This window comes from Polypterus senegalus, chromosome 8 (genome assembly GCF_016835505.1).
Source record: "Polypterus senegalus isolate Bchr_013 chromosome 8, ASM1683550v1, whole genome shotgun sequence".
Taxonomy (NCBI): domain Eukaryota; kingdom Metazoa; phylum Chordata; class Cladistia; order Polypteriformes; family Polypteridae; genus Polypterus; species Polypterus senegalus.
In genome coordinates this window covers 155,676,945-155,691,081 of record NC_053161.1, presented here as the reverse complement: position 1 = coordinate 155,691,081, position 14,137 = coordinate 155,676,945, and the positions used below count along the sequence as shown (strand labels likewise).

General features: G+C 39.6%; 1 protein-coding gene across 1 annotated transcript in view; it reads right to left on the bottom strand.

Annotated features, from left to right (window-relative positions):
• Window positions 1–2,328: 2,328 nt before the first annotated feature.
• The window catches only part of LOC120534636 (zinc finger protein 665-like), a 78,401-nt gene continuing 66,592 nt past the window's right edge, over window positions 2,329–14,137 (bottom strand). The window contains exons 6-7 of the mRNA XM_039762228.1: window positions 7,151–7,815; window positions 2,329–4,202 (exon numbers count right to left, since the gene is read on the bottom strand). Of these exons, the coding sequence (XP_039618162.1) occupies window positions 3,397–4,202; window positions 7,151–7,815 (1,471 nt within the window). The 3' untranslated portion in view covers window positions 2,329–3,396. The remainder of the gene's footprint in view (window positions 4,203–7,150; window positions 7,816–14,137) is intronic.

Here is a 14,137-nt window from a genome sequence, read left to right as displayed (position 1 = left end):
TTACATACAGCTTTAGAAATGAGAACTTCCTGATGAACAAAACAATGCAATCATAAAACTTCACTGCTACGGTCGTTCCCGAAAAGTCTTAAAACACTGTTCGCCGCTCATTGCATCGTGGATGCTCCATTGGCAGTGATACTACAGAGGCTCCTACAGGAAATTCCTAATTCATCAAGTCGAGACTTTATAGCTTCATAAATGTTTTTTAGCATTTGGACATTCTTTTCGAGAAACCAAACACAATTTCTGAAAAACCACCTTTGTCCATTTCAAGAAGCCAGGAACACACAACTATCTGATTGGTTTTAGTGATGTCATTACTTTCATCAACTGACAAACTAAAATATAAACTTCATGAAACACTATCTGCAATCTCATTTCCTATGAAATTTCCAAGCTCTATAAATCTTTTTGAATTGTGTCATTGCTAAGAGGAATCTCCCCAAATAACTGATTATCTAGTTGTATCGAAAGAACCAATGTTCTGTGAATAAGGAATGGAATGGAATTTGTGTGCTCTGCATCATTAGAACACTCTGGGTGAGAACAGGCCATTCAGCCCAACAAAGCTCGCCTGTCCTATCGATAGATAGATACTTTATTAATCCTAAGGGGAAATCCACTTATTTCTTCCAAAGTCGAGTTTTGAAAGTCCCTAAAGTCTTACTGTCTACCACACTACCTCTGGTAGCTTATTCCAAGTGTCTTCTTTGTGTAAAGAAAAACTTCCTAATGTTTGTGCGAAATTTACCCTTAACAAGTTTCCAACTGTGTCCCCGTGTTCTTGATGAACTCAATTTAATCATTTGTATGAAAATGTGCTATATAAATAAATGTTGTTGTTGTGAACTGCTAATGGATAACAGCTTGATTCTCCATAGGTGCAATATGCGTGCATACAAGTGTCCTGATAACGTTAGGAAAATGGACACTGGTAACAGCATGTTATGTATGAAAACTGGACATAGCACCTCCTCAGTCAGCTAATCAATTCCAGCACAGCGGGCATGACGGGGTGAAGTTTGGCTAAGATATTCCTGATCTGTCGGCCAGTTCACTGAGAAGTGACAACATGTAATCTAAACTGCCGAAAAAAAAAAGTTCTTTATTGAAAATATGCAGCATTGGTTCTCTTAAAAAGGAATTAAAATACAGTCGGTGTATCGTATTTATCACATTTGAGCTTTTAATATGTTTGTCCCATTTAACACACATTATAAAACCAGCTCTGTGATACGATACATGAGTTGTCATTTATCTTATTTGTCCTCATTTCCCAGTTTCTCCAAAATGCTGTGTATGCATTGGTCAGAGTTGACATAAATTTACGCACACTCCCCCGTCAAGTTTACTTTTTTTAAATCCCAACAATGCGTGGGAAGTTACAAATGCACATTTCCAGCCCCTTTTCATGCATACACAAGCTTTATAAGTTAGACCCCAGCACTCTGACTGTGGACCCTCTTATAGTTCATTTTCTTCAGTGATGTTGCTGACTGGACTTTTCCTCTTCTATGGTGTCAACTGGGGCTGCAGATCAACAATAATGTTAATGTATAGATACTGCAAGGCTAAATTTGTTAATCAGCTTTTAAGTGTTTTCGTTTATTGTGTGTTTAATGTTATTTTAAATTACATGAGTACACAAAGTTGTAACTACTTTATCTGTGCAGCCATAATTAGGCACTTGTCTCTTGATCTTTCTTTTGCCTTTGATGAGTTATCCATGTTAGCTTTGTATTTACATGGTGTATGAGCTGGAAGTTGGCACATTCACTACTAAACCTATGGCCCTGACAGTTTTTTTTTGTTTGTTTGGTTTTTCCAGTTGGTATAATGTCTTATAACCTCTTGGCACTGCCTAGTGATAGTGCTGTAGTCAAGTCTGCATTCATCGAGTCCAAAACAAACCCAAGGCTTCAACTAGTCAAAATCGAGTCAAGGCTGAGTCTAAAATGGGGTCAAACCCATGTCCAAATAATACTGAGAGCGTGTTCAAAACCAAGCAATAACTAAAATTTAACTATTTTTTTTTTTTTTAAACTCGAGCCCAAACTTGCTAATTCTGTCATGGAGCAATCAAGACTTAATTATACTAAATCCCCACATATTCACTTTAGATAGCAGATTAAACCAAGACAAATAGTCTCCCCAGTCCAAGTGGGGAGCGTACAGAAAAGGACACAGCAATAAGGGAGTAGCCATGGAGCTCTAATCCCAAACAAAAAATGCAATTGTTTTCCAAATTATGGAAAATAAAGAAATTTGTATTTGTTAATAGTTAATGATTGAGTATTTTATAGGTTGATGGAAGAGATTAAAATGTTTGATGTTTAGATGAATATTTTGCACCTTTATTTAATCAAAAACAAAATGAAACAACAGTATAGGTTCAACTTAGGCCTCATTATTTCAAATATGGTTTGTTAGCTGGCATTGCACTGAACACTCTTTAGAAATATGTAAGAATTTGTAACCCCATGCCTCATGAAGGGTTTTGTGAAGTAAAAGTCACATAAAGTCAAACTGAAACTCTTTCATTGACTACTCAACGTCAGATTCAATTCTAACGTATCACACAGATAGATCCACATCAGCTTTCCAGTATGGTGTATCACTTACATTCTCTATGCAGGTAAATACCAAGTCACAGGCTACAAAGACAAGACCATGCTAAACAGTCAATGTATGTTAGCACATGAAGTAATGCAGGAGTCACTTACATTTTAAAAGAGTTTTTGTATAAACTCAACTCTTACCAAAGACTGGAACTTCTCAAAGAGTTTTGTATCTGCTCTGTGCAGCTCTTCTATGAATTATTTAGCTCTTGTATGCGTCTACACAAATCGGTCCTTTACAGTACTACAGAAGTCCATGCTTGTACTTGAGAAACAGGAGGACGAGTTTATTTTGATTTTCAAACACAATATTGAAAACCAGAAAAACAATTTCACTCTTTTTTTTTTTTAGTCCAGACAGAAAAACAGGTTATGGACAAACAACGTGATGCTTTTCTTTAAATCTACAAAATTGAAAGCAACGAGTAGTTGTCTCATAATACCCACAAGATGTTAACCAAAAATCAAAGTTGAAAAGACTTGCTTCGATTGTCACCCAACCTCCAAACCCAATACAAATGAAAAAGGTCTTGAGACCAGACTTGGGTACTATAGCCCACCCTAGTGAGCCATACTGTCTCTAGGTGTGGATGCTGGGAGTTGATTTGTGCCTAAATTGCAAGAATCTTTCTATATCTATGAAAGTTGCTCCAAAGAATCATTTGCCACAGCCAGAGCAGCAATACTAGTTCTCACCATTGCAAATGCTTGTCTGGACCTGGAAATTAATATTATTAGGAAAAGGTTTCCCACACTCACAACAGAAATACAGCTTCTAACTTTTGTGAAGTCTTTCATGGATCTGAAGACTTCTGTTCTTTGTGAAGCTCTTCCCACATTCAGAACAACAATATGGCTTCTCCCCAGTGTGAACTCTGTAGTGTTTATGAAGATCGGTAGTGTCGTAAAATCGTTTGCCACATTCAGAGCAGCAGTGTGGCCTCTCTCCTGTATGAATTCTTTCATGTTTACGAAGATTGCTACTACCAGAAAATCGTTTTCCACAGTCAGAACAGGAAAATGGCTTCTCTCCTGTGTGAACTCGTGTGTGCATTTGAAGATGGCTTTTAGTTGAGAATTGTTTGCCACATTCAGAACAGCCATATGGCTTCTCGCCAGTGTGAATTTTTGTGTGTATATTACGATGGCTAATTGTTGTGAATCTTTTGCCACATTCAGAACAGCAATAAGGCTTCTCTCCAGTGTGAATTCTTCTGTGGCTCTGAAGTCGCTCACTTGTAGAGAATTGTCTTCCACAGTCAGAGCAGGTATTTTGCTCCCAGTTTGCACATATCTTCTGATAAACACTGTGATCATATTTGCGTTTATTTATTTTTCTCAAATCTTCAGAGACAGGCAAAGCTGCTGAATTCAAACTTTGTACATGCTGTTGACTGTTTGTCACATCGGCCTGTGTTGTATTAATAGGCTGAGAGCTACCCTGTAAAGAATTGCGTATTAAAATCTCGGATCCAGACTTCAGTATCTTCCGATTTCTATCATGCAATGTCTGCTGGGGTTTGCACTGAAGAGAGGTCTCAGTAAATGGTAGCGGAAAGTCACAGTCATTCTTCTGTAAATCTGCAAAAATAAATCAATGGAGAATTAAGTAAATAGAACAAGTTTAAAGGGTGATTGTACTGAAATGAACTCCACTCTAAAGAGCCCTCCAACCCAGTGCTTTGTTTTTATTGATGTCAGATTCTCCTTCTTTCCATCATATATTAGTCTGATTAAAAACCTAACACCCCCAAAAAAAAGGTACTAAAATTATGAAGAATTGAAAAAAGAAATTTTGAACAAGAACGCTATCTGTTAATAGCCAAAAAGGAAAAAAAAACCCACAAACTTGTAATTTTATGAAATTCAAACAAGGAGTCAAAGAAAGAAAAAGAAAAAAAAGGACAACAGTAGTAGATAATTAGTGAACAACAACGTCAACTGATAATTTGTAATGCATAATTTTGCAACTGATTTTTTTTGTACAAATAAAACTTATTTTTAGTATACTTTACCAAAATAATGTCAGCAAAAGTCACACTCCTCAGTACTGTGTTTTAAGGCTATATTAATATAGTTTGGAGATTCTACATCAGTGCAGCTTCTTTAGAGTTTCATCTTTCCCCACCTGCTTCAAGCACACAGCCATCAACCCTGTCCCAAAGAAAAATAAAGTAGACTGCCCTAATGATTACCGCCCAGTAGCACTTACTCCCAAAGTCATGAAGTGCTTTGAGGGGCTGGTGCTAGAACACATCAAGGACATCATTCCTGACAGTCTGGACTCCCTCCAGTTTGCCTACCATTGCAACAGGTCCACTGAGGATGCCATCTCCATAACACTTCATCCCACCCTGTCTCATCTGGAGAACAAGAACTGTTACGCCAGGCTGCTGTTTGTGGAACTAAAGCTCTGCATTTAACACCGTCATTCCATCCCAGCTCTTCGCTAAACTCCTGGATCTGGGGCTTAGCTCTTCACTGTGCAACTGGGTACTGGACTTCCTCACCGGCAGACCTCAGTAAGTGCATATTGGTGGAAAAAACTCCTCCATCATCACCACCATCAACACTGGCACCCCGCAGGGCAGCGTGCTGAGCCCCCTGCTTTACTCTCTCTACACACATGACTGAGTAGCTAAGTACAGCTCTAACACCATATACAAGTTTGCTGATAATACCACTGTAATTGGTCTGATCAGCGAGGATGATGAGACGGCCTACAAGGATGAGGTCAGACTCCTGGCAGAATGGTGTCAGGACAACAACCTCACCCTCAACGTTAGCAAAACTAAGGAGATGATTGTGGATTTCCACAGACAGGCAACAGAGCACAGCCCCATCTACATCAGAGGTGATGCTGTGGAGCAGGTCAGCAGCTTTAGGTTTCTCGGAGTCACCCTCACTGATGACCTTAAATGGTCAAGTCACACTTCGGCAGTAGTCAAGAAAGCCCAACAGCGTCTCTACTTCCTCAGGAGACCGAGTAAGGCCCGGATGTCCCCCACAACCCTGTGCAGATTCTACAGGTGTACTGTGGAATCCATCCTGACAGGATGCATCACATCCTGGTACAGCAACTGCTCAGTTAAGGACTGCAGAGCACTGCAGTGTGTGGTGAATACAGCACAGCAGATTATGGGAACACGGCTCCCTGCCATCAATGGCATCCACACTACACGCTGTCTCGGGAAAGTGAACCGTATCAGACAGGACCTCAGTCACCTTGCACTGTCACTTTTCACCCTCCTCCCATCTGGGAAGCGACTAAAGTCCATTCGTACATGCACCTCCAGGTTCAGGAACACTTTCTGCCTAACTGCAATCAGAGTCATGAACAATCAGTAACCTTGTGTCACCTCCACTGCTACATGCACATATACTTCTGCCACTGTCTCTATTTATTCCTAGGATTCTGGTTTTATTTATTTACTTATTTATTTATATTCATTTATTTATTGTGGGGTTTTTTTTGTCTATGTTCACTGTCTGCGGGGGCACATGCAAGCAAGCATTTCATTATACATGGTACTTGTACTTGTACACATGACAATAAAAAACTGAACTGAATTATGGAGCTAGCATCAAATGTCGAATCTTATAACGAGCCATTGTCTGTGTGTGGTTTGTGTGGAGTCTGCCTGTTTTCCGTGAGTCTGCATAGGTTTTGTTCTTACATCAACAAACACATGCAGGTTGCATTAACTGCCAATTCCACATTGACCACTGTGGGTATGTGTGAGTGGGTCCGGAGATGGACAGGCATATTTTCAGGGCTGTTTCCTGAACAACAACCCAAACCTTAAAGCAAGTCTTTTGAGGAATGTTACGTTTCAAATGGCTTATCTAATTACCAAAAAGTTCAAGGTTGAGGGTGGGGAAGTTGGAGATAAAGAGAAAAAACATAAAAATACATGCTACTGTCTCCCATGGATTTTTATAGAGGACGTTACCTGGATGCAAACCACTAGGTGAAACTAGTGAAGCATATTTATAAACTTGATAATGCAAGTTTATTGTGCAATGTTTGGAAATAGTAAACTCATTATTTAGTGGGGGTGATGTAGCTGTGAATGATATACCAGTTGATTTGGTAAACCAGATTAAATTCCTCTCCTGATATGGATGTCATAAAAACTTTTACTGGCATGCTAAAAGTAAATGGATAACATGAACACATTTAAACAAAAAGCATGCAGAAGGAAAAAGGGAAATGCAGTTTGTCTAAATGTATTAGTGCAGGGGTCCCCTAACTCCGGTTCTGGAGGACCACAGTGGCTGCAGGTTTTCATTCTAACCCTTTTCTTAATTAGTGGCCTGTTTTTGCTGCAAATTAACTAGAAACAAATTACACTGGGATAAACAATTTGTTGAATTAAAAAAAAATGTTGCATGTTTGTAAAGATATTTTCATTAGAAAATTCTTAAATTGTTACAAGCCAGCAGTTATAGTCTCAGGGAAATATCACGAGTGCTCTTCAGTTATATATTATCAGGTCCAAGCCTGACATTTTCATTTTAGCACATACCTTTTCTAGAATGACTTGAACATGATGCTTTCTCAGTCTTCTTCATGTCAGACTCCAAAGACTCTGATTTTACACTGACAGAATGATGCTGTAGAAGATGGTCGCTGCTTGGTGTAAAGCCAAACTGAGGCACCTCTTTGTCTGGACACACAAACTGAGGAACAGAATCGGATTTGACAGCTTCTTCCTTGATGCTACTTAAAATTTCATTTTTCTGTACGTCAGAGCTAATAGATATCAGTTCAGATTCTTCTTTAACACTCACTAGCTCCCATTCACAATCTTCCTCTTTCTTAACTTCATGACTTCCCAGTTGATTGTGTGCAGATTCCAATTCACAGTCTTCCTTCTTAATTCCGTGAATTCTCAGCTGATTGTTCACAGATACCCATTCAGGGTCTTCTTTTTTAATTCCATGACTTCCCAGCGGATTGTTTACAGATTCCCACTCACGGTCTTCTTTCTTGATGTCTTCAGTTCTTTTGTTTGTGGTATCCACAAAATGGAGGCTGTTGTGGAGCATAAGATTTTCCTTTTTCTCATTGTTACTTTTTTCTTCATCCAAAGCCACCTCTTCACATTTATAGCTCACCTCTTGAATTTCCTGTACAGATGGGCACATCTCCATTCTGCAGTTCTGTAAAGCCAGTCTCCTTTGCCACCACCTGTGAACAGAGCATAACAGAATGAATTCCAAACTGAATCAAACAACACCCTCAGAGTTTCCCAACATTTTTGAACCTCTTTACGACATTGTACTTTGTCTTCTACTCTTTGTCTTTTATTTCCGCCCCCGCTGAGAGCAAAGAAACTGTGTCTGACAATAGCATTCACACAAATGAGAGGTGAGTGGACCATGGGCGTGGTTAAATCTCATGGCACAAAATCTCGTCTTGCGGGACTTGAAATTATCTTTCTGAAAAAGTCTTGTCCCAGGATTTTCTTTATGTAATAGAGAGATATAAACAAGTTGAAGTTTAAAGCTCAAAGCTCCTTATTGTGTAATTAGAATTAGAAATTTGTGCATCTTAACAAGCAAGACTTCAAATTTCACTTTCAGTCTAGAACAAGCTTGGCATTGCCCATTTTTCTATGAGTTTAGTGTCACACAAGGATGGTTTAGACAAAAGACGCGGAAAAGGGACGCAGAAAGTCAGAGTGAATGGCTGAAATGCAGCTCTACAAACACTTCGGTCAGTTCTGTACTTCAACCGATAAAGTGAAATCAGAGTTGGGCTGAAACCTCTGCAGACAAAAACATTGCTTCACATAGTTTGTGAAATGTTCTGTGTGCCAGATGCTGCATGCCTGTTTCCAGCTCATGGAGCGAGATCTAGTGACACCACACTGTTTTAGGTTTACTCTTGGCTGTAATGTGTGTTTGTGCAACCTGAACTGTTCTGGGTGGGTTACACATCTGGTTTTAACATTCCCCATTCAGGGCTATGCTGCACACACCAGCAAAAGATATGAAAAAAATAAATAAATAAAAATCACAGCACCATGTGTTTTTCACTGACTATTGCCACTCTAATTTGGGGGTTGACTTCAATATATCAAGCACATGATATTCTGCTGATCTGAATGGGGCTCAGGAAATAATGATCTTCGTTCACCAATTATGTGTCAGCAGTGTAACACTCTTACTTCAAAATGCAGACAGTTGGTGTGGAAATACCAAGTATTTAAACAATCGTTATTTTATATTGTTGGCTGGCCTCAAGTTTTCCGACCAACATCTGGCCAGACACAGTTAATAACTGAACAGCCATAGACACTTCTGTTTGAGATGTGCAGTGTGTGGATTCTGAGTTTTTCTTTTTTTCCTTAACTGTTTCCACCTTAAAGCTGCTGAAATAGAAACTGGAGGAATTGCCATTTCAATTTAGGAAGCTGCCAGCTGGTAGATTTTCCTGAGCAGCATGTGGCTGTAAGGCTCTCAATTTACATTTAAATTTGTATGGCTGTAGTTTGTCAGATAATCTGACGCCAATCAAACCAGGTCACGCACAAGCATCCCATTGTTGGACTGAGTATTTTCAAGCAAACTGTATGTAAATTTGCAAAATAGGGACAGATATTTTTAGTTAGGGATGATAATATTAAAAATTACAGTGGTCTGCACACATAAAGGATGATTCTGGTAATGTCGTACTAGAATTTACATGCCAAAAATATTGCTGCTTATTAGAGTAGTAGGTTTGCTCTACACACTAGACACATTTCTGCCGCTCGTGTATGTGGATTTCATTTTCACCAAACAACAAATCTTTTCATTCTCGCGGATACGCCTCTTCATTGAGAAGAAAGACACTTCTTCCCTGATGGCAACACGAATTGGACAATCTACAAGTCTCCAACTTAAAGTTTAAATCTGAACAATACAGTAATCCCTCCTCGATCGCGGGGGTTGCGTTCCAGACCCCCCCGCGATAGGTGAAAATCCGCGAAGTAGAAACCATATGTTTGTATGGTTATTTTTGTATATTTTAAGCCCTTATAAACTCTCCCACACTGTTAACATTATTAGAGCCCTCTAGACATGAAATAACACCCTTTAGTCAAACGTTTAAACTGTGCTCCATGACAAGACAGAGATCTTCTTTCTCACAATTAAAAGAATGCAAATATATCTCTCTTCTAAAGAGTGCCGCATCAGGAGCAGAGCATTTCAGAGTGAGAGAGAGAGAGAGCTCAAAGAAAAGCAAACAATCAAAAAATCAATACCTGCTTTTAAGTATACAGAAGCACCGAGATAAAGCGGCATTTTGTAGAGGAGCGTCCTATCTTCTAGGCAAACAGCCACTGTGTAAACAGCCCCCTCTGCTCACACCCCCTCCGTCAGGCAGAGAGAGTGAGAGAGACAGGGAGAGAGAAGCAAACAAAACAAGCGCCACCGAAGCATATCTTATAGCATTGAGGAGTTTTATTTAATATGTAATACATGCTCTGATTGGGTAGCTTCTAAGCCATCCGCCAATAGCGTCCCTTGTATGAAATCAACTGGGCAATCAAACTGAGGAAGCATGTAACCTAAATTAAAAGACCCATTGTCCGCAGAAAGCGGCGAATCAGCGAAAAATCCGTGATATATATTTAGATGTGCTTACATTTAAAATCCGCGATAGAGTGAAACCGCGAAAGTCAAAGCGCGATATAGCGAGGGATTACTGTATATTCGATCTCTTTTTGCTGTTCCATTATTTCACCGAGTAATAATTTCCGTTTGTTAGTGCTAATGCAATCTTTACTATCAGTTTTTTGAGACTTTCGAATTTTAGTACTTTCATTATCTGTAACCTGCTCTGCATGTGTATCGTGCCAACGTTTTTGAATTCTTTACGATGTTCTACTTTGTCATCTACTCTTTGTCTTTTATTTCCAGACCCGGGCGTGGTTAAATCTCTTGGCACAAAGTCTTGTCTCGTGGGACTTGAAAGTATCTCTCTGAAAAAGTCACATCTCATCCCAGGTGAAAAAGTCTCATCTCGTCCCAGGATTTATTTATAGAATAGCGAGATATTGCATACAAACTATATTAAATTAGGTTTACTGTACATGTTTTTCTTTGCTTAAGTTGGTTATTATTTTTCTTACAAATAAAATGGCAGATCATGTCTTGATCCAACACTCCTAGTCACAACAAAAGTCTTAAGTATTTCAGACATCAGTGGTGCTTTACTGTAAAAGAATGTTTAAGTAGCACAGTTGTATGATATGTTTGATATCTCTGAAAAGACTAACAAGAATTAAATCACAACTGCTCAAGACAAATGATCACCATATCATCCGCCCCTATTATTAAAGGACTTTTCTTTTAAATTTAGTTACTCATACACTTTACACTACCCACTTTCTGAGGGTCTAGGATACAAACCCAGTCCCTCACTTCTGTTTATTCAAAGCAAATCACTTCGCTAACAGGTTCATCTTCTACTTGAAGCACCTCATAATGAAATTCTCTCTTATGTTAATAAGCATCCCCCCAAATTAACAGTGTAAGATATGGCCAGCTATGTATCCCGGCCAATACCTCCAGGCCGCCAGATGGAGCCCTCCTTGCAGCGTAGAGGTGCCCTACTGGATACCATGGGGGCCGCCAGGAGTCGCTGCAGGGAGGCCCAGGGACTATTTTCCCTACACTCCGGAAGTACGTCCCACTCAGATGGACAGAAGAAATGACGTGCTTCCGGGATGAAGAAAAAGAGAAGTTTTATCTGACCCGGAAGTGATAGAAAGTCACATGGACTGAGGGACAAACACTTCCGGGTCAAGGAATATAAAAGGACTGTGGGAACTCCCAGGCAATGAGCTGAGTTGGGAGGCAGGGTGGCTAAGCGTCTGGGAGTGGAGGATTGGTTTATTGGTTATTTGTGATTATTATTGGAGAATTGTGGAGAGGAGCGTGCTTTGTGCACATAATTATTATAATAAATAATTATTTGGACTTTTATCTGGTGTCTGACGTGTGGTCTGAGGGTACAAGGGTGCGAGGAAAGCACTTAATCTATTACAACAGCCATTTACTCCAAATAGGGTCCAGAGTTTGACCAGGTTTAGACACCCTTTCAGATACGGCCCATGGACAACAATCACTGACATGAAACCTCAGCACACTATAGGCCACCTCTTGAGTAATCCAAGTCCAAATGCAATGAGACCACAAATGCACTTTGAACAAACTTTTGTGAAGACGGCATTCAGACTCAAAAGCGTAAAAATACCCCATGTATTTCCTGCCAATTCATAATGAATGCATACATTCATGGATTTGTGCCAAAAAAATAAAAAATAATGCAGTCTCCTTAAAATGATAACTGGAGATGAATGGAAAGAACTCCTATAAGAGTGGTGTAACCTGTGTATTGAGGAAACTCTAAAATGGTACTCCAGTTTGACTGTGTGTGTCCTTCTGGTGAATGTACAGTAAATGTAGAGGGTGTCTCTTCCTTTAATGATACAGATGGAATATATACACACCATAGGGGCATGGTATTCAAATATTTTTTAAGCCAAACTAGCCGAGGTCTGAATTTGTTAACATAACATTAACAAACCCCCTTAACCCAATTCAGTGAAACACACAGATATTATAATACATGGCTAACTTTTTGACTCTAATCCCAGTTGGGGGTGGGGTGCAATAGAAACAATCTTTACCACATAATCCTGAATGCAGTACATATTTTAAACAGTACAGTCAGCTAATCCAAGCCTTTCAATAAATTCTTTGTTATTACTGGAAGGGAAAAATAAAATCATACACCACTAACAACTTCAACTCAAACTACCTTTAAGATACAATATATAATTTTTCACATTTCATCAAATGCACTTATAAATTAAGATAAAACCCAGTTCTAGCATTCATCTCAAACCAGGAGCTGAGGCAGATTGTTAGATTGTAACTTTGACAGCTCCTCCAGCACATGTATACAGCTTTAGTTATATACAGGTCTGTGGATTCAAACTAAATGAGCATGACTTGTCCATGAAGCCAACTGTCTCAGTCTACACATTCAAAACTTAGTATCTTCTGAACGTGGCTACAGAAGGAAACCCATTATTAAAGATACAGGTTTGAGGTCTGACCTTAAACTAAGAAAATCCTCATATATGGACAATTTTTCCCCTTAAACTGATTTTAGTACGGGGTGGTGCAGTGGTAGCCCTGCCCAAGGATTTGTTCCTGCCTTGCGCACTATGTTGGCTGGGATTGGCTCCAGCAGACCCCTGTGACATTGTGTTAGAATACAGTGGGTTGGATGATGATGACTAATTTTAGTACATGAATCAGATTCCCTAACCATCAATTTACATTGATCATATACAGAAAGAGAATATCATGTATTAGTTTGTTTTTATTAAAGCGGTCCCACATAAATCACCATTAAATACATTCAGTCACCAATTACTAGGACTGCATGGCGAGCACCTTGATCAAAATGTCCATGATTTGGATGAAACGTGATTCATATTATTTTCTTCAAATACGCTGTGCACAAGTAAAGCGCGCATTAAATCGATAACTCGGCACATTGAAAATCTGGCCGAAAGGATTCACGTGGAGACGTGGGCGAGCCCAAACAAGCACTTCCTGACTGAGTGATAATGAAAATTAACGAACGACAGACAGGGTTTATATAAATACATTTGGCCCTCGACGTAACAGCTGACGTTTACCGCAGCCACTGATCAAATAGCCGAGGGGACAAAGTACACCTACTGAGTCACTTCATCTGTGCCTCATATAGCGCCTATACAACAAAAGAAAGCGAGGGATCAGCCATAAGGTGTCACGGGTACAGCGAGACACCTTATCTATTAAAAAAAAAAAATTGCCCAGCTCAGTACGAGCGCCAAAATAAAGATACCATCAAATCAGCCGTAATGCAGAAGATCAAAGACGGAACCCGCCGGACTAATCTCAGCACTGGACTGGACCGCTCCTTTGAGACTAGAGCAGAGCTCACAGCACGATAAACATGAGGAGGAGCTAAGATAACAACACAGTGGACCTCTGAGAGTAAAGAGCACTGATACTGCGGCTTTATGGCGTCTTGTCTCATCATTTTACGCAAATACACACCTTTACGTTCCACACATGTGCTTCTGCTGCCGGGTCTCACGAACTCGACAGGACGATGCTCTTTTTCGACAGTTTAACACTCGCGGTGTATCACCACGTGTGGAGTGCCTAACGCACCGCCGTTTGTTTCTGTCGCTCTGGCTGACGTCATCGACATCTGCAGCGTAACCCTAGCAACTGTATCAAAATAAAAGTTCATTTCAAGCGTGTAATAGAGATCTTTAAATATGGTAATTGCAGAATGATGGCCATCTTCAAAACTGTGGATTTCACAAAAACTCCATAGTTGGAATAAAGAAATAGCACACTTTACTAAGTAAGAAACAAAATGATAAGATTGTAGATTTCTGAGAAATATAATTGTAAATCTGCCATTCTAGCAGAGTATGAAACACTTT